Source organism: Sinocyclocheilus anshuiensis, unplaced genomic scaffold (assembly GCF_001515605.1).
Source record: "Sinocyclocheilus anshuiensis isolate Anshui unplaced genomic scaffold, SAMN03320099.WGS_v1.1 scaffold167, whole genome shotgun sequence".
In the NCBI taxonomy this organism is placed as follows: Eukaryota; Metazoa; Chordata; class Actinopteri; order Cypriniformes; family Cyprinidae; genus Sinocyclocheilus; species Sinocyclocheilus anshuiensis.
Window position 1 is genome coordinate 1152085 of NW_015552552.1, and position 20143 is coordinate 1172227.

Below are 20143 nucleotides of genomic sequence, written 5' to 3' on the forward strand. Positions count from 1 at the left end.
GAAGAGATGAAGTTATGAATTTCCACACTGTCTTCAAATTTCCCTCCAAAAAAGGAAAATACATCACGTGATGTTGGACATGTGACTATGGAACAAACCATTGCTGATTTATAGGGGGTTTAATAGGGAGTAACACAGTTGACGCTGATTTCTCGGACATACACAAAATGGATGATTTAACGTAGATGCATGAGCAAAATATTTTTTAAAACACCTTTCTCATAATTTAATGATTATTTTGGACAAATATTTATAAGAAATATATACAGAAACATGCATTTTAGAGCTAATCTGAAGAGCAAAACCTCACATTTACCAAATCGGACAGCACAAAAACAGCAAATTCCAGTATAGAATATGCCATTTTTGCAAGATAAAAGATGGATATCTGTTGGATTTTTGTATTAAATTAATTAGAAATGTCCCCTGATATAAAAGTGATCATTGTTTGAAGTGAAAAGTTATTGACAAATTAGTAAAATTGATAATAGAGTCCATAGACATGACAGGTACCCCTAATTATAGAATGACTCAACAATATTCATATGAAATCTCTGAATGTGATGTTAGTCATTTTTGAAATCATGCTTTTATTCAAAATTGAAAAATAGACTTAAAAGATTTATATAAAAAATTAACTGATTACCAATTAAAACAATATTCCCAGAACACATGGCTGGAAAAAAAAATGGCAACATCTGCTCAAACCAAAGTAGTGAAATTATTTGAAATTCACCCATATGTTCACTTTATTATTTAATTATATTTTGGATAATGTTTTATCTAATTTATTAAGATATGATTTAGAAATGAAAATGTACGGCATAATAGTAGCCTAAAACCCCTCTGGCATTGGAACCACCCTCAATGAAACGTCACATTGTTTCACACATTTTATTTTTGGAAATAATTGATTATAATGAGCAGCTTGTACACACGAATCAGCTCATATAGCATCATTTTGACATAAATTCATTTTTGAAATCAGTACAGTATAACGGAATCAAGAATCAGACCATCCAATCCTTTCTAACAGTCTAACACCTAGGTCATTCCTAGAGGTCAAAGATCTTGACCCCTGCCTCTTCATCAGAGGTTAAGGGTTAAACTAGTCATATGACATTACTGCATTCAACACATCCCTGTCAGATGAAAGTGTCTTGGATTAAGGGTTTGTGACTGGTGGTAACACCCACATTTCTAATCACTGAGCTTCAGAATATCCATACAGATATCAGAATTAAAAAAGTAAAGTCCCAATTGAGAATCAGATCATCAATCCTTAAGAAAAATAAAAACAATAGTATGTGACCTGAGCCCTTAGAGACCTCATACAACTATCAATGCTGCTTGCCTCGTGTATTTTTTATTAATTATGTTAATGCTATATCTATATATGCAAATTTTACTTCAATTTTAGTAAGCAGCAGGTTGTTAGCACAGATGCAATATTTTTCATTTACATCTCCAAAATAACTGTTGTTCATGTATGAAGTTAAATTTGAGCATTGGAAAGGTCAGCTTTGCAGGTTGCAGGGCAGCATATTGTTATTTTTTGACAGAATTCAGCCTCAAACATCTCTAAATGAATCTTAAAATGAATGCACTCATGTTTAAAATGTATGAGTAATGAAATTATTTTAGAACAAAATTATCTTTCAAAGCATGGCAACATTTGTATAACACCTGCATTGTTCAGCTCAAAACAGTAATTGTCTTCTCTTTGGAGCCCTATATGTGCACAAGAGCCTGAGTGAAATGAGCTGGACAAACTCACTGATCCAGAGCAGCGTGCAGAACCACCCCTTTCTTCCAAGTAGAGCCACAGAGGATGGATTTGGCACAATCAAAATAAAAGCAAATAAAAAATGAGTCTCTTGACCACCCAAGTCCAGTGGCAGAATCATTCGAGTGGCCCACCTCAGTTCATCTATCGGAGATGATCATCCTCTCTCCATTAGAAGCCGAAGACACAGGGGAAAATGTACAAAACAGCCCTCTACCCTCATTATATATTCTTTTAAAATTATATCATAAACTAAATATGAGCAAAACACTACGCTCGCATTAAAACCTGCATATAGAACAAAACACGCAACTTAAAATTGAGCAACCTGGGAAGTGTTGGGCTTGGAAACAGTTGCTCTTTTGTTCGTTTAACACAAAGTTTAATTTCCACACTGAATCACAGACAAAGACAGTTCAAAAGCCACTCAAGATTGGCCACTTGTGTTTCTCGCAGCTCTGAACGGACGGCAGTTCTGCCGGCTGTGCGGTAATTGGGCAGCCCTGCCAGTCATTAGCTGAAATGCCGTCCCAGTCGGGCTGAGCGATAGTCTACTCTCAGTTGGACGAAAGCGTGGAGGAGGTTCCTGTCAAGGTTGGTCAGCTGCTCTCCAGAGCACACCTGTTTGAGGTTGTCCGGGGCAACAACCAGGAGGTTACACAGAGCATGAAGCGTGTCGAAGAGCTGGAGCACAAGAGGAACCTGTGGAGGATTTTCATGCAGCTGTTAGTCTAACAATTTTGTGCTTATTTTTGGAAAAGTAAAAACGGTTGAAATGATCCATTTATCAATGAAAATAATTCACAATGCTGTTCATTAACACTACACACATAAATATTGACTTTCCTGCAGAGGTTGACTATTTCCTAATCAAGAAGTTTCATTGCTGGTTGGTTGCAGAGGAGAAACTGATTAATTTCTCTCATTATTGGTAATTTTAATTCTCTTTAATTAAAAAAAAATATATATATTTTTCAGATTTAAAAGAATAGCAATTATTTGAAAAAAAAAATATTTTCCAACATTATAAAATGTCTTTATTGTCACTTTTGATCAATGTAATGAATCCCTGCTAAATAAAACTATTCATTTCTTTAATTAATGAATTAATGAATCTTTTAAATTAAATGAATGTTTGTGTAAGCAATTTACACAAAATATTAAGAAGCAAAAACTGTTTTTAGTAATTAATTGCATATATTTTTGGCCAATAACCATTAACAAATAAACATTATAACCTCTTGGTGCTTGAAAGTTTATGAACCCTTTAGAACTTTCTATATTTCTGGATTAATATGACCCAAAACATCATCAGATTTTCACACAAGTCCTGAAAGTAGACAAAGAGAAGCCAATCAAACAAACAAGAAAAAAAAATACTTTGTCATTTATTAATTGAGAGAAATGATCCAGTGTGTTACATATCTGTGAGTGGCAAAAATATGTGAATCTTCGCTTTCAGTATTTGGTGTGACCCCCTTTTCCAGCAATAACTAAAGCTAAACGTTTCTTGTAACTGCTGGTCGGTCATTAACAACGAATGGCTTGTAGGAATTTTAGCCCATTCTTCAGTACAGAACCACTTTAACTCTGTGATGTTGGTGGGTTTCCTCCTATGAACTGCTTGCTTCAGGTCCTTCCACAATATTTCAATTGGATTAAGGTCCGGACTTTGAATAGGCCAGTCCAAAACATTAACTTTATTCTTTTTAACCATTCTTGTGTGGAATGACTTGTGTGCTTGTGGTCGTTGTCTTGCTGCATGGCCCACTTTCTCTTCAGATTCAGTTCTCCAAACAGATGTCCTGACATTTTCCTTCAGAACTTAGTGGTATATTTCAGAAATCATTGTTCCATCAATGATGGCTAGCCATCCTGGACCAGAAGCAGCAAAACAGGCCCAAACTATGATACGACCACCACGTTTCACAGATGGTTTAAGATTCTTATGCTTGAATGCAGTCTGTTCTTTTCTCCAAACAGAACACTTCTCATTTAAAGGGGTCATATGATGCGATTCAAATTTTTCCTTTCTCTTTGGAGTGTAACAAGCTCTTGGTGCATAAAGAAGATCTGTAAAGTTGCAAAGACTACCTTTAAACCACCTTTAAACCAAAAAAGGGGTCCATTTTGGTCTCATCTGTCCACAAAACATTTCTCAAATAACCCCATGGCTTGTCCCCATGACAGAGAGACATGCAGACGGGCAGCACTGTTCTTTTTAGAGAGGAGTGGCTTTCTCCTTGCAACTCTTGTCATGCACACCATGGTTGTTCAGTGTTCTGCTGATGGTGGACTCATAAACATTAACATCAGCCAATGTGAGAAAGACCTTTAATTGCTTAGAAGTTACCCCGGGTTCCTTTGCAACCTCGTGGACTATTACAAGTCTTGCTTTTACAGTGATCATTGTTGGTCAACCACTCCTGGGGAGGGTAACAATGGTCTTGAGTTTCCTCCATTTGTACACAATCTGTAGATTTGTGGAGTCCAAACACTTTAGAGATGGCTTTGTAACCTTTTCTAGCCTGATGAGCAACAGCAACTCTTTTTCTGAGGTCCTTAGAGATCTCCTTTGTTCATGCCATGATACACTTCCACAAACATGATCAGACTTTGATAGATCCCTCTTCTTTAAATAAAACAGGACATACACTGACACCTGATAGTCATCTCACTGATTAAAAACACCCTTAGAACAGATGGACTCTAATTTCACCTTCAAATTAGCTGCTAATCCTAGAGATTTACATACTTTTGCCACTCACAGATATGGAATACTGGATCATTTTTCAAGAAAATATTTTTTGTCTCATTTGTTTGATTGGGTTCTCCTTGTCTACTTTCAGGAAAATCTGATTGTGTTTTGGGTCATATTTATGCAGAAATATAGAAAATTCTAAAGGAATCCCAAACTTTCAAGCAGCACTGTGTGTATATATATATAATTAAGGCATCACCACACATGAAATCCGCTACAGAAAACGAGTATATATACTGTTTAAATTTGTAATCAATAAAGTAAAATATTCAGAGCCTTCTATCTCATTTTACCATGTATAAATTCATTTAAATTCAGATTTTCTCTCATAATCTATGCATAAGATGTGAAAAACCTTCCCAGATGGATCTGGTTATAATACAAAACCGAAGTTGTTTGTTCTTTCGTGCCACGCAATCATGTTTGAGCTTCCATTAGAACCAATAAGGTTGGTGCATGTCAAGCACTTACAGTTGAGCTTTTACTATATTTGATAAGCTCTATATATGTGCACTAATCAATGCTTATACGTGAATAAAAGCCTAAATTAAATCTTTCCAGATCTCCTATTCAAGTAATCACGTCTCTTCAAAAGACTTTGATTAAACTGCAAGATTAAAATTATTTATTTTTTACAATGTCTTTACGAATCTTGTGAAGCATTCATTTTTGGGGAAATGGACATTCAATGGAGGGACAGAAATCTCTCAGGTTTTGTAAAAAATGTGTGTAAAAATGTGTGTTTCGAAGATAGATGAAAGTCAGGTTTGGAATAACATTAGGATGAGTAATTGACAGAATTACAAAAAAAAATTACATAATGCCATGAGGTTGCAAAAATAAGATCTTCGACCTCTCCTTACCCTGAAATCTTTGGCGGAGCGGCGGTATTCTGCCACATCACAGATGGCTAGCATACCACCCATGGAGCTGTAGCTGAACTGCTGCAGGTGCTCGTGGATCAGCCTATGGAACCGCACTCCCAGCTCAGTCAAAACCGTGTCCACATTTTTACCATCCATGGACCGCCGCACACGCTCCACTTGCTTGCTCACATAGGCACACACCTTTGAGCACGCCTTGAAGAAAGAGCACAGGAAAGATCAGGCAGAATATGGCTACTAATACTAAAAATACTTCTCAAGTATGTTAATGTTATTCAGAGAACCTTTTCATTGCGCTAATGTAAGATTCACAAGACAATTATTATAGAGTACAAGTTCTTACTGTAGTGTACTGTATCATGACATTGTTCTCGTCTTCTGGCTTGAAGTCTGTTTTCTTCTGTTCAGTCGCCAGGATGTGCTTCATCTGGCCTATCATGCAATTTAGTGTCCTAAAAACAAGGAAACATAAGAAAAGGTCACAGAAACTGCATTTAATGGCAATGAAGTTGTCAAAGATACACTTTGATTAAGACGAAGTTCCATTAAACAGAGTTTTCTGAAGTTTTGAACCAACCGATCAATCCCGGTGTCCAGCTTCACCTCCATCTGTTCGATCACCTCTTTCTTCTTGTGCAGACACTCCGTCAGCTTAGGAGAGGAGCTACAGGGGTTAGAGTTCAAACAAATGTAATGGTAAAGACACCAGCCAGCGGTTGCAGAAGCAAAGAGACAGAAGGTAGTGACAAGTCGGTCAAACTTACCTAATAAGAGGCATAAGATGATCGTTAAACTGCTTGTCAAAGAGGTGAAAGATTGTGTTGGCCTGCTGAACCACATCCAAAAAGTAAAGGTTGGCATTTTTGGCATCCGCAGACGGGATGGCTGTGCAAGTCAAAAGACAAAAAAGAAAGTATTGGCATGTGAAGTCCATTTCAGATTCATTAATTTGATTTGATGTGTTTGATTAGAGTTGGAACCAACACTTCTTTCAAGTCATGTAACAATGATCATATTTAACTCTTGAACAGAATCACAATGTTGTAGTGAGAAATTTCAAATGAACTCTCATTGCCTCTTTTGGTTTGATTTTTGTGAACGCAAAGCACTACGGTTCACTTACACATAATAATAGTTTAGTACATAAACCTAATGGCGGACAGCTACACCGGAACACACTTGGGGATGAAGGAATCTTCTTCCTGTGGTCGCCATGTATAGAACAACCTCAACATAAACCATGTGATCCATGACTAGCTGACAAGACTAAACTAAACTGCACAAACCAGCCACTCTGTAAAAAAATATTTTTGTAGAATTACATGTAAATGAATTACACATCTAATGAGTTTCATTTGGTTGGTCATCATTGTGTCAGTTTGACTTCAAACTCATTTAAACCAAGGCTGTAATAACTTTACATTTTTCATGTTTTCCAGTACATTATAGTTTTTAATTTAGTTTTTATATTAAACCCCTTAACTGTCACCCCCCATTTTTTAAAATAGGCATGAAAGTGCACTATCTAAACTTAAATTGTTGTAATTTATAAACACTTTGGAATACAGACCTAAGGTTGATCTCTTTTTAAAGAAGAAAATCAGCAGATTAATTTGTTTTCAGGATTATTGGAATAAAAAAAAAAAAAATGAAAGTATCAAAAAGTTATAGAAGTTTAAATTTACTGTAAATAAAATGCACTATATTAATTTTATTTTATATATAATAAATATTTTACATAACAGGTTTTACTCTAAAATTGGTATAAAATTAAAGCCTCATGTCTAAATAAGTTATGTTCCAAATTTGAAGTTGATATGAAAAAAATGGAGGTTCCTGAGATTTTATTTAGGGTGTTATACCACAAACAGCCACCGGGTGCCATCCAAACTCCATTTAATTTTTAATGCATTTTTCTGTCACAGATGTCTACATTTCTCTGTCAATATTACTTCAATCTCAAAATATATGCCATATATGGAATCCTGAGACTCAGACCTTTCCAATGATATGTTTTGTCATTGTCATTTGTCAAGATTATAAAAAGGTTTGATTCTAAAAGACCGTAATTCATTTTGTAATATGTCACTTGACACTGCCCACTAAGGGGGAGGAGACCGCCAAAAGATTTTAAAGTACCATTTCCATGGTAATGCAATGTCTGATTTCAAAATGGTCAGGATGATTTCACAGGATGAATCTTGGGCTTCTAAGCTTTCAAATGATATATAATTTATGATGATTACTAAAAGATTTGATAGAGAAAAAGGATAACAACAAAAAAGTGACAGACGGTGACAGTTAAGGGGTTTTAAAGGATCAAAGGAGACTGGGTGAAAATGTGTTTTTTTGTGTAATAGACTGTACACAGTATCTGGACTCCCTTAATTTGTAAATAACAGTTCACAGTCACACTCAACAAATTTCTATGATTTCTCATGGGTTCATGGAGATCATTTGGTTAATGTTTTTTAAAACTTATTTTGATTCCTTTTCAGACTAATGCAATAATAAATAATTCGGACAATCTTGTGAACTTGTCTGGTTGGAACCACCCAACAAATCAATTTGCTTACAAATCAAAAATTCAAGCAAGTTTAGCTCTCTATAAGAGCAATATCTATCTGATTAAATATGTTAGAACAGAGCATAACTAGAATAACCTAAAGTACATACACAAAATACATTTCCATTATTTTAATATTTTATTAATTCTCATGACTTTTCCAGACCTGAAAATTTCCTGATATATAGTTTTTTTTTCTAGATGGATGTTTTTAACCATTTTAGAAAGCCATGTTAAGTTAAAAGAAGTTCAATCTTTTAAAAATGTCTCAGGCCTTACCTTTTTTCATTAATTGCCCTGAGACTTGTGTTCGGCTTTGCATCTTGTGTTTGGCTTTTCTCCAAAATGGTAGTAATTCTCAGAATTTTTGCAATCATTTTCCAGTCATTTTTTATTTTGGTTAATTAATTTTTTAATGAAAAGTTTTTAAAAATTTAATTTTCAACCTGTTCAGTTTAGTTTACAATAATAACCTTGATTTGGACAAACTTGTAATTACATTAGTGCAACATTTTATTATGAACTGTTCTGTGTTGTAGATGGTGTTTACCATACCTGACAGCCCAATCTCAAGGGCGTAGTCTATATGGTCCACACACAGATACTCCACCAAAAGCAAGAAAATGGAGAAGGCATTTTTTGGTAGATCTGCTGGGTCTGACAACTGCAACAATAACAGAAAGAGGGTCTATCATGCTAATGTTTACAGCCCACAACTTCCAACAGAAACAAAAGCCTAGAGATGTTTTTGTACTAAAGCAGTGCTTAAAATTCTTATACCTTGTTGCATCTCTCAAAGGCATGTCGGGTTTCCTGCAGCAGGTTGACTACAACCTCTTGCGAGAGGAAAGTCTCTCCATGTGTGTCAATGCTGGGTCCCAAAGGCAGGTTAGTGCGTTGTCTGATCCTCTCTTTTAGCTCCTGGATGCTGTCAAAATGTGTAGAAGAGATGGCAGTAATAGTAAGAAATCTATCAAAGACATGTATTTGACAAAACACCTCTAAGTTTTCAGAGTGACTTTGGAAAAAGAATGGGAAAACCAAACAAACCAACACTTCCTCACCTTCCAGTGCCTACAGGTCGTTTTTGGTGGTTCTTAGAGTCGTAATAGCGCTGAAGAATCATGCCACTGCGGTTTTGCAGATATTGTCGCTCCATGTCTATGTAGCTCTCCAGATAACAGGAGAATATATTCTTTATCAGCTTAGATAGAAACGTGTGCTTGTCTGAGCCCAAGTTAAAGTCTGAGAGTTTAGCAGCCAGTACCGTTGTCCTAAAAAACAAATGGGTTATGACAGTTCAAAGCTGGTGTTCAGTTAAGCACATTAATTTGACATATATTTGAGACTTTGAACCAATTCAGACAAGACAAAAACAGCGTTTGATGAGAGCAAAGTCAACAATTGTAATAATCAATAATAATGAAAACTGATTGATACCGTGTATAGAGGTCATAGAGGTTCTTGAGGTATTGCTCCACATCAGAGTTGCGGGTCTCATCTAGTCTTTCTTTGACATGAGCCTAAAATCATAAAACAGACAATCTGAGCCATTCCCACATGTATTTTTGTTTGCGCTCTTTAAGCACCACCATGTTTCTATTTACAACATGTTTTTGCAGCATTGATCATTGTAGCCAACCAATCAACAAACTGTAAACATGATGTAAATAAGAGATTTATTGTGCAGGGTAGATAGCTTTTATAATTATAATGGGAGTTTTAGTGAGAATGCAGAGCTCAGTCACTGAGCTCATGCTTAACTGAAGTGATTAACCATGGTAACCGATGGGAAAATCTGATTGGAGTGTGAAGGCAGATTAATTTAGCTGCCATCAGATTTTTATGTGTTCTGAAGAAAAAAAGTGTGTAGTACATGCCTGTGCAAAACTCAAAGCCATAATGCTTGGATATTTGCTAGTGTTAGCTACTGTGTTCTGGTTAGTTGTTTATTGGCCCTCCCCAAGTTTGTACTATAACCTGGTTCCTAGATATAGCTTATGTCCCACTTTTAAATCTACAGATTTTTTTTAAATTGCCCACCAGGCGAAATTTAATTTGTTCATGTCCCTTACATAAAGCACGAGCAACAGCCTAACCAAACACAGTTATACCATTTGTTAATGTGTACATGTGTTACGTACCTGTATCTTATTCTCAAAGATGCTCTGAATGAGTTTAGCCATGACAGTCTCTGGACTGCAGAAAACCTCTCCAACTTGTTTATTAACCCGCTGACACAGAATTGCAATGTCTTCAAATACATCATTCCGCATATACGCTCCCTACAAACACCAAAAGACACTGGTAGCATAACAGTACAAACACTGGGCCTAAGATAAAGTTCACTCTTGGTAGATAAATAAAACAGAAACACTAAATAGTCTCAGTCTCAGATTCAGTCTGGTACCTCTTGGCATTGCTTGATGTAGACATCCACACAGTGGGCATAACCCTATAACAAATAAGATAAGAAATAATAATTTCACATTATACAACAATGTCCAAAATAAAACTATTATGATCCTAAGGGCTCTTCATTGTATCTCCCAACAAACCTTAAAATGTAGCAGGACTGCTGCCACCTCACGCATGCGCCCAATCTCTCCCCTTCGCTGAGCTGCTGTGAACTCCTGGATCAACTGACGCTCAAGGTCATGATATTTACCTTTTCAAATAAACACAAGGCTTATGTTAACACTGCATATTTAGCCGATATGTAAATAACGTTGTTGCCTTGTTTAGTCTACTGCTGCTTACTTGCTATCTTGGCCTTGACATCAGAAAATCTGAATAGGGACGTAACAAGGAAAACAAGCATGGGAAAGAGAGAAGAACAGAGGTAATTAAAAAAAACAAATTTTCAGTCCAAAACACTACAGATGATCAGTGAGAGAATATCACAACAAAAATGTTTGAACTTTTGCTTAGATCTCAGACACAGTCAAAACAAACTATGTGAATAAAAAAATTTTGGCCAATGCATTACCACATTTGCTTGCTTTGAATTTTGCCTGTTGTATTTTCTTCAAACTGAAGTTAAAATATTACAAAAGGCAGATGGGAGAAGTGTTTGGAAACCTGTTTGATGCAGAACTTGCACATTTCAGATTTAAGCCCAAAGTATACTTTGATTTTTAGATGTTCACTAGGGTTTACATAAAGTGCACATGCATAAATTTCGTCATCAAAACAGGACGCATGTAGGATTTTTCTAGGACTCTCAGGTTGCACGTGCAAATGTAATTTTTTTGTGCCATAATTATTTGTTTAGCAAGATGGCAACATCGGCCTGGGCTGTGTTGTTTCACAGTCGAAATGGAAGAGACGGAAAAACAACAGGTAAATAAATAAAATAAAAATACAATTATTTTATAGTATACATAAAAAATACAATGATAATATTTTCATCATTTTTTACTTTTTATTTTTTGTATGAATTATCATTTTCAAACCTAAAATCAGCAAGCTTTTTTGGCGGGTTGCCGAGAAGTAATATATGCGCTGCTGGTTTTAGTGCTGCCAAGTGAAAAGCGTCAGTGAATGAAATGTCACAGTTTTGCGTTTTGCTGTGAAAGTAGCTAGATTTATGCTTTCAGTTCAAATGGAAATCTTACACAGTATTAGTCGATCTAAAATGGTGATTGTGCATTAACAGCTGTCAACCATGTCAGTACGCAAATGAGCGGTCTGAACTTACTTACCAAGCGCATTTTTTATTTTGGTCGTACCTGTGCACTTGCTCACCACTTATGTGCACCCTTGGGAATAACAATAGAGGGCAGTGATGAGAAGTGCTTGCATGAGAGGGTTAAGAGATTCCTGCAACTCTAGTTTAAACAAGTACTGAGACATTATTATTGGTTATAACTAGGGATGTCAACGATTAATCGTTTAAACGATTAAAGATGGTCGATTAAGCAATTTCATTTTGGGGTGCGTGCGACTCGTGCGCAAAACACATGCAAACAGCTGTGAGTGACGGTGACGGAGCAGGACCTTTTGCAAAAATAATTCACTAATGTACTAATAACGCTATTAATGTGATCCAAACTTTAAAAGTAGGCTACATTAAAATAGAAACAATACAAAGTTCTTCAAGATGGAAAGCAATAGAAATGTAGTAACTGTCATGTTTAATTATAATTTCCCCAGATAATTGTTTCATATCGGCACTGCGCTTTGACAGGGCTGCAGGACACGAGCAGGACATATAATTCATTCCTACAACTTCTTAATTCGTTCCTACGACTTATTAATTTGTGGCCACGGTCCATGTTTCATTCACTTGTTCCCTAGATAACCAATGATTTAACTACAATGAGGGAATTAATTAGTAAGTCGTAGGAAATAATTCTTAATTCATGGCCACAAAATCTTTTATTTCCTCCCCGCATGTTTACCACAGTAAGAGATGTGAAAACAGTGATTAAAAGTGAGTGACAAGAAAATAAACCTGCGAAATTAGAGGGTAAGACGGTGAGGATTTGGCAAAAGAAACAATAAATATAAGGCTATTAAATTCATGACCAACCGGTAAAACAGAACACAAAGCTTTGTACCTCACTTGTGTGATAATGCTCCCATAAAAATGTTTCCTATGAGTAAGTGTGTTTTGCCATAGCACCGCCGGTGGTTGGAAGCGGTTCAATGACCACGTGGGCACAGCCCTATGCGCCGTAGCTATGTTTGGGATTATTTTATTTTAAATGCCGATAATGTCAATTGCAAACATTGCGAATGTGTTTTAAACACAGTACAACAATGAGCACCATGAAACCATATAAAAAGACGCATTCAGCGGTCTCCGTGACAGGATATGAAACAGCCAACAAAGTATAATGATCCCAAAGGTAACTACAGCACACTTTCTTCATTTTATAAAATGATCATAATCATATCTATTCATTTTACAATCCTGCTACTAGCCTTTTATTTAGACTAAAAACCTCTTTCATTCGGGTGAGGAAGCTGGCATTTGCACATCTTGTCATGCCTGTGACTATATGCCACTGCAACAGATGCATTTTGCCGTATTAAGGTTAACGATTAATCATTAAATTGATCGTTAATTTAAACGCCGGTTGATCATTGGAATGATCGAAAATTGACATCTCTAGTTATAACGTCTGGAGATAAACAGCACAGATACTGAACAAAGATGAAACTTTCTACTGTGCATGTCTTGAACGCCTGCATACTCTAGTACAGTGGTTCCCAACCCTGGTCCTGGAGGCACCCCAACACTGCACGTTTTGCATGTCTCCTTAATCAAACACACCTGATTCAGGTCATCATCTCATTAGTCGAGACTCCAAAACCTGAAACTGGAGTGTCAGAGAAAGGAGACATGCAAAATGTGCAGTGTTTGGGTGCCTCAACGACCAGGGTTGGGAACCACTGCTCTAGTACACCATTAAATGGAGTATACTTTTAAAGGTTATGTGTTACACTAAGCATACACATTAACCATGTCATCAGTGCTGTTTATATGATCTCCTGTACAGCACAACATTATTACAGCATTCCCCAAGACTCCAATATGGCCTAGAATCCATCTGCAGGTCGTTTACCTATCAAACGGCAGCTCCTGAGCGATCAGGTGCAACTTCTGAATGATGTCTGCAGCTTCTTTTATCTGTTTGGGATGAGAACAGACCATGGTGAGAGTGGGAAAATGGTCACTACAGGACAGGCACCTCAGCACACAAACAGAGGCCAGAGGCAGCACCCTTAAATCTGGGGATCAGTTTACGGTAAATCTGTCCCTCTCGTGTATGTCCCTCACTCTGCTTGTCCACCATGAGGATGATAAGAGTTAGCTCAGACCCGCACACCTGAACCTCATTATCATCAGACCTTAACCCCCATCCGTCAGCCGCTGCCCAACCAACACCTCACGCTTACTCATGACTATTAAGAATGGACTACAGCTAATCCCTCGGTAAATCACCTCCCATAATCTGTCCCCATAGGCAGGTAGGAGGTCTAGGCAAAAACAGGACCCTGACAAGAACCCCCCACCTCTCCGTTCAAACCTGATAGACGAGGAGAAGAAAAAGGCGATCCGAAAGGCCCTGCCGTCCACATATCCTCTGTTCCCACTCTCCTTTTCCTGCCTGCCTCAGCTAACATCATTATTGTGCTCCCGTGAGGTGGATCCATCCCTTTTCCGCTCTCCTCGCCGAGGTTTTCTAAGTATCTGTCCCCCAGCTAAGATTAGCTAAATCCCATGTAAGTGATGTAGCCGTCTCCCAGCAGTAGGGGGTTTTACCGGCGCTTGTCTCCTCGCTGCCTGGTCCCGGCCCTCCCTTTCACAGGGATTAACCCAGCCTTCGTTCCTTCCATTTCCCTTCTCTCCTTCCCCCCTCAGCTATTCACCGGCAGCTCCTCTCACTGCCCCTCTTTTCTCTTCTGGTGGCGTGTACGTCTTGAGAAATATTGAAAAGTCTGGCGGGTATATTCCCACATGGCTCTCTGGAAGCATGTTGGTGGCCTAACGCTAATAGCATCAGAAGATGTAAGACTTGCCACCCAGGGCTGGTCACATCATTACCGAGTGACTTGAGAGATTAATTTATAAAGTGGCATTTCCAATTAAGCTGGCGTACATCAACATCTAAGCAGGCCACATACAGTATATTAGCCTCAGGCATCCATTATGGCAGTATGCATCACTGTTGCATACAAACAAAATTTTATCGGCTTTTGTTGCAACAGTTGCTTCGGTTACAACTTCAAAATGGGACCACTGTCTAGAAAGTCCAGTTTTCCCCAAAAATCTGATATCTATAGGCAACATGGATATACACCCACAGTTACTCAACTGGATCTGGCCTGTCATGAGTAGAGCTGCACCAGCTGTTCTTAAGTTGTTACTTAAATTGGAACATAAAGCCCATGCTAAGGGTTAAGTAACTACTAGCTAGTTTGCAAATATGTCTATACTTAATTCTGTTGCACCATTTAGTTCTTAAAGGGATTTTGTCATCATTTACTCACCCTCATGTCGTTCCAAACCTGTATGAGTTTCTTTCTTACGTTGAACATAAAAATATATTTTGAAGAATGCTGGTAATCAAAGAGTTCTTGGTCCCCACTGACTTCCATAGTATTTTTTTCCCTACTATGGAAGTCAATAGGGACCAACAACTGGTTGGTTCTTCAAAATTCTTCAAAGTATCTTCTTTTGTGTTCAACATAAGAAAGAAACTTGGTTTGAAACAACATGAGGGTGAGTAAATGATGACAAAACTTTCATTTTTGGGTGAACTATTCTTTAAGGAAGAACGTAGCTAGTTGGCCGTAAGCTCTTTGTAAAGTAATGCAGTCGCATAATAACAACATTTTCCTTCAATGATCCAATAGCAGTCTTCAAATTGTGAATGAATCTCAGTTTATCCTGTTAAAAGTTTATTTTAACTTCAATTTTTTCTTTGCATAATTAACAGTAAAAATAAGTTTCCATTGAAATATGATACTTGATAAGAGTTTTATATGTAAATAAATTAAAAAACTATATGTAAGGAGCAATAAATAAATACTGATATAAAGCATAAGTGACATTTATTTACTAAAATTTATTTAATTTTAAACTAGTGTCTGTAAATGTAATTGTAAATGTCAACATAATAATTTATGTCTAAGTGACTGAAATCTGTCAGGTAACACATGAGCTTATGATGCAATTCCATCACTGCGTTTTATTCCAACCCTGATGTTTTCATAAATATTTACTTCATAAGCATAATTATGCTAATATAATAGTGCATATGTTATAATGTAGTGACCCTACACGTCGCAACTAACTTTCCACAGCTGGTGCAACCGGCCCCTCATTTATTTATTTTTGGCCTCTGACATGCCTAGTTATGAATAAATAAACAACTCATCAGCTAAAATGGCATAATCTCCCACAAATGATGACGAAAAAGAGAAGCTATACCATACAAACATTTTACAACACAATTAACTGTTATCCTCAAAAGATGGCACATTCATGTACAACATTGTATGTCTGATGCCACACGACAACTGAATTTACTCAGCTCATGCCCATGATTCTGAATGATGTAGCTACACTTGAAATGAAATTTTTTCCCCACAGAAAATCAATGAAAACTTAGCCCAATATGTAATTGTAGCCCTTTGCATCATTTGTGGTTTGAATGTGGTCCTCTTGGCTTCTGAAGTTGAGTACTTAAGATGTAGTATTACTAGGCAGTCTCTCTAAATCTGACCTTGTCAGGATTGTTGAAGACATCACTGCGCAGTTCTCCATCCAGGAACTCGTTGAAGTATGTCATGAGTCTCTGAGCCTCCACTGCCCTCTGTCTTGGAGTATTAACACCTTCTAGCTGATCTCCCAGATGACATACCTTGGTGGCCACATAACTGATATGTTCATCCAACTCCTGGAAGTGCTGGAAGGCTACCTTTGAAACAAGCATAACAAGAAAGTGAAGGTTAAATGGGGTACATTTATAGGCACGTGTAATTTAATTCATGGTGAAGTAACACATGGCTCCCCAAATGGTTCAAATAAATGCAAAATGTAAAAGCTACTGACTTGGTTGCTCCTCTGCAGGTCTTGGACCTTGTGGGCAAACTCCTTGGCTTCACGGTGACATTGCTGCTCCAACTTCTCCACCTTCCTTTGAATCTTTTCATCCAGCTGTTTTAGTTCCTCAATGTGGTTCACAAACTCTTCCAGCAACCTGGAACCAAAGACAAGTTCATGCAGTGCATGCATAGCCTACATTATTATGCAACGTTACCACTATCATTTATTATTCCATAAGCCTTGCAAGGCTTACATTTATGTTTGCCTTGTAATGGATAATAATAGATGCTTGGTGTCAACACTTTATTTCTGAGTATGCATGGACAGTACAGTATGTATGCTGAAAAAGGTGGGCTGATAAATCTGGGTGGTCATATGTTAGTGCGGTGGCAGTTTTGACATAACTGTGATACATTCTGAATGACCTATTTTTGAAGCTTGTTTAAAAGTTTGGGGTCAGTTAGTTTTTTCTCTTTTTTTTATTAAAACTTGCACTTGATCAAAAGTGCAAGTAAAGACTTTTATTCCATTTTCAAATTAATACTGTACTTTTGAACAGTAGTGCGTGTGTACAGAGCATATTGAACACTTTACTGTTAAAGTACTGTTTTCCATGTTACATTCCTTTCTGAGTGTATATGGTCTCAATATTAAAGGAATGGATGAGCTTAAATGTTATTAATAGGGCTGTCAGTCTATTAAAATTTGTAATCTAATTAATTATATGATGTGTCGATGAATTAATCTAATTAATCGCAAATTAAATTTGACTGAGAAATACCCAGATAAATTAAAGCCATTATTGGTTTATTACACATAAGCATTTAGGCTACAATGGCCTAACATAAACTATGGAACATAAAAGAAGATAATTTGAGAAACATCTCAGTATTTTGTGTTCATACAATGAAAGTCACTGCAAAGCAAAACAGCTTTGTTACCAACAGTCTTTAAAATGCCTTCTTTTATGTTCCACAAAAGAAAGGTTAGAAAAGACATGAGGGGACATGAGTAAATGACGACAAAATGTTAATGTTTTGGGTGAACTATCCTTTTAACGTTTTTTATTTTTATTTTTTGAATGAAATGATACTCCAAATAAGAAACTAAATCTTCCAGCAGGTGGCGGTAAATGTCTTTATGAGTCATTAATTCATTTGATTCGTTCAAACAGCTGATTCATTCAGGAATTAAGTAAACGGCTCACTTTATGAATAGGCTATTGAATTATTGGTTCACATGATTCGTGCAAAACGTGGAATCATTCAGAAACTAAACACTGCTGTGTTTCTCAGAGATGCACAACAATTCTGTTAAGCACTCTTGTTATTTTTTCTCTCGCTCCTCGTGGGATATCGCTTATCCTATGACACAAATATTAAGATAAGAAAAACTCATACAGGGGCATTTTTGCACCACTATCTAGAATTTTATGGCATAACTGCATTTATGGAGCATTTACCCTGCATCATATTTGTCAACAGTCAACTGTATGAAATGTAAGATGACGTACAGGTCAGGGGGCGGGGCCAACGTGTTAACTGCGATAAAATATTTTAACTGCGTTATTTATCATAACTAATTAAGTTAACACATTAAACTGACAGCCCTAGTTCCCCTTCAGGAACTCGAGCTGCGTCAAAATGCTATGGGAACGCCTTCAGCATGACCACAGTGATGAGTATATAATCTCATATCACCGTAATTCCCTAAACGCTGCTGGCAGCTTAAGTTCTTTTTCCTCTCGCCATCTTTTCCCCTCAAATTTGTTCTCTTCCATCATTTGTAAGTCAATGGTTTGCCCAGCTCACAACAGCCTCTTCATGGTCGGTTATTTGAGAGCTTGGTGTAAAATTTGGAGCGATGTTTTTGCTCTGGCAGTCAAAAGCACTTTTGCTGTGTCTGTGTGTGTTAAAGTAAACTTCTTGTCTTTTTTATGCTTTTGTCTCTGACAGTGGAATGACTGTCAAACTAGTCAAACTTCAACAAAATGATGTGTTGTGATTACGTCCACATTATAAATTTATTAGAAAAGGAACTTTGAAAAGTTTTTGGACACTTTTGAATTTCACTGCATTAGAAAACTAAATCTGTGGCAAAACAAGTGGCATTTGAAATGATTTTATACATTTTCTCCAAACTAACGTTACTAACTACGCTTTTCTAGTTACTTTTAACCAACTGATGATTTTCAGCAGTCAGTTAAGTTCACATAGGTGTCACCACAGGTGAAGTTCATCATGTCCAACATTTGACGATCGCAAAGTGTCCAAACTACTTGTCTTCATTTTTTCTTTAAATATATTGTTTTATCTATTTAAACTTCTTTTATTTTACCTCATTTGTGCAATGTTTCGCTTAAAAAGGGTTTGTGCTATAGGCTATTTCTTTAAAATCATCTTTTTATAAGGCATCAACAAGTTTAAGTGTGGTTTAGGCTTCTAAATATTTTCTTGGGCCAATTTATGAATAACTAGACCCAGAAAGAACAGAATATGTCTGCATATGTTTGCATTTGTTGCTTTACTTTAGAACAAATATGTAAAATGAATTTAAATAAAATGTGCTAAATAGAGCTATTAAGACTATTAGGATCTTGCCGGTATCTAAAAGCATGAAATTTTCCTTAGTATTTTTAATAAATGAAAAAGAAAAACGCAGTGAATGTGTAGCACTTTGTGAATGATGGATGGTCCAATCCTACAGAAATCAGCGTTTAATGTGTATAAGGTAAAAATTCAGATTTATATAATGCATACGCAGCACGAACGCACTTCACATATATAAACTGCAAATAGACATCTTAGGAATTTAAATAATGCAATAGTTGCAGAGCTGAAAAATTAATACAATCTAAAAACTACACTACCAATCAAAAGCATATGTGCATTTACTCTTACTTTATTAATATTTTTTTCATATTTTAGAATAATAGTATTAGTAAAGTATAATCAAAACTATGAGATCCCATCACATTCACCTCTCTCTCAGTCTACTTCGGTGTCTATCAAAATGTGTTTATAACATGAAATAAAAATGTTAATTTCATCTTATATTTCAGCTTCTATAAGGTAGCCAATAATTACAACTGCACACTCTGAGCTTCTCATTACCAGTTTCATGAGGTGCATCTTAAGATTCTTTTTGTACAGTATTGAAGGGCTTGCCATCTACACTGACACCTTGTTTTCAATTTCAACTGTATGAAATGTAAGATGACGTACAGGTCAGGGGGCGGGGCCAACGTGTTAACTGCGATAAAATATTTTAACTGCGTTATTTATCATAACTAATTAAGTTAACACATTAAACTGACAGCCCTAGTTCCCCTTCAGGAACTCGAGCTGCGTCAAAATGCTATGGGAACGCCTTCAGCATGACCACGCATGTGTGTAATGTGTAATGTGTAATCAGTCCAATGGATGGGCGAGACGTCACGGGCGGGGTGACGTAACGACCAGGAAGCTTAAAAGCACGTGTGATGGAACCTGCGTCAGCTTTCTGTCATTCAGCAATCGCTCTGTGTGTGTCAGTCTTATTTGGTGTTGTCTGTCCATTATCACTCTTTATTTTACCAATTTGC

General features: G+C 36.8%; 1 protein-coding gene across 1 annotated transcript in view; it reads right to left on the bottom strand.

The window, feature by feature from the left end:
• Window positions 1-880: 880 nt before the first annotated feature.
• exoc5 (exocyst complex component 5) overlaps window positions 881-20143 on the bottom strand; it is a 22462-nt gene continuing 3199 nt past the window's right edge. The window contains exons 3-18 of the mRNA XM_016455079.1: window positions 16567-16714; window positions 16238-16432; window positions 13571-13635; window positions 10758-10786; window positions 10556-10665; window positions 10408-10452; window positions 10142-10282; window positions 9438-9520; window positions 9062-9271; window positions 8778-8925; window positions 8553-8661; window positions 6196-6316; window positions 6009-6095; window positions 5775-5883; window positions 5411-5626; window positions 881-2488 (exon numbers count right to left, since the gene is read on the bottom strand). Of these exons, the coding sequence (XP_016310565.1) occupies window positions 2300-2488; window positions 5411-5626; window positions 5775-5883; window positions 6009-6095; window positions 6196-6316; window positions 8553-8661; window positions 8778-8925; window positions 9062-9271; window positions 9438-9520; window positions 10142-10282; window positions 10408-10452; window positions 10556-10665; window positions 10758-10786; window positions 13571-13635; window positions 16238-16432; window positions 16567-16714 (2005 nt within the window). The 3' untranslated portion in view covers window positions 881-2299. The remainder of the gene's footprint in view (window positions 2489-5410; window positions 5627-5774; window positions 5884-6008; window positions 6096-6195; window positions 6317-8552; window positions 8662-8777; window positions 8926-9061; window positions 9272-9437; window positions 9521-10141; window positions 10283-10407; window positions 10453-10555; window positions 10666-10757; window positions 10787-13570; window positions 13636-16237; window positions 16433-16566; window positions 16715-20143) is intronic.